Source organism: Amphiura filiformis, chromosome 17 (assembly GCF_039555335.1).
Source record: "Amphiura filiformis chromosome 17, Afil_fr2py, whole genome shotgun sequence".
Classification (NCBI taxonomy): domain Eukaryota; kingdom Metazoa; phylum Echinodermata; class Ophiuroidea; order Amphilepidida; family Amphiuridae; genus Amphiura; species Amphiura filiformis.
Window position 1 is genome coordinate 15,423,061 of NC_092644.1, and position 4,605 is coordinate 15,427,665.

At 38.5% G+C, this 4,605-nt stretch overlaps 1 protein-coding gene across 1 annotated transcript; it reads right to left on the reverse strand.

The window, feature by feature from the left end:
- Positions 1 to 745: 745 nt before the first annotated feature.
- Positions 746 to 2,419, reverse strand: LOC140136993 (uncharacterized). The gene has a single exon (XM_072158655.1). It carries the CDS (start codon positions 2,417 to 2,419, stop codon positions 746 to 748), a length of 1,674 nt encoding a protein of 557 aa, XP_072014756.1.
- Between the last annotated feature and the right edge of the window lie 2,186 nt (positions 2,420 to 4,605).

The window sequence follows — 4,605 nt, forward strand, 5'->3', positions numbered from 1 at the left end:
TAAATTTATAAAATTTACTTCGAGGACTGTTATATCTCCAAAATGTGAAAAATATTAAATTGTAATAATTTGTCATAAAATTTGTATTATATCGTGAATTTCATAAAATGAAAATTATTTGATATCAGAAAGACATTTTTCGTATTCAGAATGCAATTCGATAGGTCTGATGTGCTCTTATGTCCCACAAAAAATGCTGTCGAAACGTTCAAAACGCTCATTCCAGTTCCCTTAATATCCGCGCCTAATTAATACTTGGTATTTCACTCCATAGTCAAACTACTACCCAGTCGGATTATGTATTGACCAGCTGCTATCTGTATGCTTTATACGAGATTTAGAGTGTTCAATAGGGTGGAAAGAAAAAACACAAACAAATGTGATAATTTTTTTTGGATAGTTACAAAAACTTGCTTACACATGAAATAAGTAACCTGGAAAAAAAAAAAAAAGGAATATTTGAAGCATATCTTGAGGTTCCACAACTCTATGAAATTTGGTTTATATGGTTACCTTACACTGCTGATTCCACCGCTGTAATCACAGACAGTGTAGCTTGTACTAATTGTAAATGAACATTGTCTGAAAATGGACCCCAGGCCTTAAAACTATATTTAAGAATAGACGATTTGTGATGAAGTAAAATTAAACTATTACTCAAAGCGGAAAATAGCTCACCTGAGAGCTTTCGGAACGTAGCGCTGTTCCTTGTTCACTCGTAAGATGGACTGGTGAATGATGCTTGTTACTGGTCGGAGACCGTCGAACCGTGACGTGAGTCACGTGACATGCTCTGACGCAGTAAAGAGTTGTAAGCTCCGGAGAGTCTGTGGCGGCCCTGGTCTTTGTTCAAATCACTTTTGCTGGTCCTGATGTGAATGGATTCCTTAACGCCCCTCCAGAACCAATCCGTTTCTCTGTCAAGAATTTTGACGTCTTTCCACTCAATGCTATGACCTGCCTTTTGATGGTCACCAACTGGAGAAGTAGTGGTACTGGGTCTACGATGTTCTGCGATCCTGGTGTTAAGAGGTCTGGCAGATTCACCAACATAAGCCGAGTCGCAGTCATTACAGCTGACCTGGTAAATTGTACCGCAACATTTACCAGGGGGTACCTTGTCCTTTGGCGCAACAAGTGCTGAGCGAAGTGTGTTGGCAGGTTTAAAGTGTACAGACACACCGCGCTTACTGAAAATTCTCCGGAGAGCTTCCGACGCACCACGAACATATGGGACAACAATGCTCCCTACATGGGGTTTGTCTCTGATGACATGCTGTCTATCTGGAGCTATAGCAGGTTGGGCGACGTTATAAACCCAATCTCCATAACCACACATTCTGAGGGATTTCTTAATGTTGTTCTTCTCATTGATCTTGTCGGCTTCCTCCGTAATGCAGGTATCAGCTCTGTGCATGAGTGTGCGTACAACAGACAGTTTGTGTTGGAGTGGGTGATGCGACTCAAAGGACAAGTACTGGTTGGTATGAGTTGGTTTCTGGTAAACTGTCACCTTGATGGACCCATCTGGCTTGCGGTGTAGCAGAGTGTCTAACATCGGAAGTTTGCCATCTTCTTCCCTTTCAATGGTGAATTTGATCACCGGGTTGACACTATTCAGATGACGTGTGAAGGTGTCGATGTCGTCTGTCTTTAATACCACCATGGTATCATCAACATATCTTCCCCAGTAAGAGGGCTTGACGGGTGAAGTATTGATCGCATTTTCTTCAAATGCTTCCATAAAGATGTTGGCAACCAGCGGGCTACATGGAGAGCCCATCGCAGCACCCTCAATTTGTTGGTAAACTTGGTCTTGGAAGGTGAAGTAGGTGGTGGTCAACACAAAACGAAGTAATTCCACAATCTGGGAAGGATTAAGATTAGTTCTTTCATGAAGGGTAGTATCGTTCTCAAGTCTAGGTTGGATTATGTCCAAAGCCTCCTCAACAGGAACACTAGTGAAGAGAGCTGTTACATCATACGAAACCAATTCCTCATCATCGCCGAGTTTGAGGACCCCTATTTTGTTGGTAAAATCCAACGTGTTCTTGATATGGTAAGGAGTATTCCCAACAAGCGGTGAAATGATCTTGGCACAAAAATTGGCAGTGTCGTATGTGATGGAACCAATACTGGAGATGATAGGTCTGAGAGGTATGGTAGCTTTGTGAATTTTGGACAGCCCATAATACCTGGCGGTGGTTTCTGAGGTCGGGTACAATTTCCAAAATTCGCGTTTGGAGAAAACCATCACCTTTCCATTGTCATCTTCTGAAACTACATGTTCTTTCAGTTGAGTGAGCATAGAAACAAGTTTCTTCTTATGCTTGTTGGTAGGATCAAGTTTCAATTTCTTATAAGTGTTGGTGTCATTTAAAAGATCATTGCTCTTCTTGATGTAGTCGGTTTTATTCATAACAATTCTAGACTTACCCTTGTCTGCTGGTAAAATAACGATGTTTTCGTCACATTTCAAGGTCTAAATCGCCACACGTTCACCCTTGGTGATGTTGCTTTTAGACAATTTGTGTTTGAATTTGTAAATGTTATTTCCCTTCCACGATTCAACGTATATTGATACACCATGATTATTAAAAGTGAACAACAAAGCAATATGTTCATTGTTCAGTTTTAGGCTGAAGATTGTAAAGACATAGGACCATAGTGATAGGTGCATATTTTAAGATGAAGTATTGTTTTTTTGTTTTTTTTTGTTTTCTAAATGCAAAATTCCGTTATCGGAAATATTACTCAGTGATTACTATTTTTTTTTTTTTATTCTACTATTATTTTTGTCCATAAACTAGATTGGTTTGCATTCATTTTGTCTAATCACATTTAGATGTACAAAATAATTACCCCCCCATAATTTCTGAACTATGTCTTATTTTGACGAACGATCTAAATTATATCACATACAAATTCAAATTGAGGATAATTCTTAAATACACATACATTGCACTATAACAACACTTGATGGAATCGAAGGAGGTACTGCCTAAATCCTCGTCATATTTTCAAATAATAAAAAGGATTATTTCAATGGGTTGTCATAAATGTTACATAATATATATTGGTTGAATGGATCATTTGCTACGGTGATAACGTGCTTGGAATAAAATATCTAGTTTAATTTTGTGGTTAAGTTCCCAAGAGTAGGGTCGCGTATAGGGTGGATACAAATGATTAAATGTGTCAGCAGATGCCCTCATTTTCACAATGTACTCACCTCTGGCATACGGAAAGAATGACTATTGTTGCTATACTGTGGGAATTTATTATACAAGAAATAGGACGGCAATTCGGACCTCGACGCCTCCTTCCACTCCCCCGGGTGAATTTTGTCTGGTATTAAAGTGTTGTATTCGCAGCTTAGAAATCTGTTTCGTTGCTAAATACGAATAAAAGAATCTTTTGAATGTTGGATTTATATTCAGGCCTTCCCTCAAAATGAGCAATTCCCTCAAACTCAGAAAATAACAAAATACTCTTAAGTGAATTTCCACCACATGCACCATTCGTTATATTAAGCTTATTATAAACGTTGTTTCAGGTTGTGGCATTGCAAAATGTTGCTCTGTCCTATACCGCAAAATCAATTACAAGTTCTTGCCTTTTACTGACATTTGACTGTTTTGTGAAAGAGAGCTTATGTGGGCTTGGATGATACATGCCTCCATAATGCAATATATTATTGTGTTTTACAAAGACGAGTTTGAAGGATGACAGGTTAATAAGTTCCAATGGGCGCTTTTGGCTTTGATCTTTCCGAAACCCGATAAATCAAGAAATGCTCTAGAAAGTACAGTCTGGCTTATGAAAAATTAATTGGCAATACATCGTGGTCCTTTTTAAGGTCAGTTAAAGGTCAGTGCGCGTTTAATGTTAAGGTGAATTTTAATTGTAATATTTTAAAGGTGACACACATTGGAAAGTGAATTATTTATCGTTGGAAAGCTTATAATGCCAGGAAGCAGAAAATAATACTTTCGATTTGCCAAACGTACCAGGCTAGACATAACATCCATGCAAATATTGGATATTGGCACCCCCCCCCCCCTAAATTACAGAACGAAATCGTTCAAATTGGGCGTTTTCGTTGATGACGTCAGTGCAGGGACACACAGTTACTTCACGGTTTGATTGTAAACACAATGTGCATGCATCACTGTGACATGCATCGGGCCAATGCACGAACTCAGTCATTATCAACTTACTTTATATGAAAAATATCTTCAATAAAAGAAGAATAACATGAAGGAAACATCATGATCAAATCAATGTGTGTGGATTTAAAAATGGGAAAAGTGCTGGGGTGATTTGGGATACATTTTGCGAAGAAATTGCGGAGTCCATAGGCCAAGCCATCCACGATATGAATAGGGAATATTACAGTACAGCACGAAGAAGCGAAGAACCGGAATGAAAACATGCTGCAAAAAATAACTGCTAGTGCTACCAGTTCAGATCGTTACACCAAGTTGAGATGAACTTATCACAATGAGAAAATGAAGGAATAGAATAAGGTACATGTACAGAATTTTTGTGTACAGTCCTCGAAGTAAACTTTATAAATCTAATGATATGTACTTAAAGTGTTTG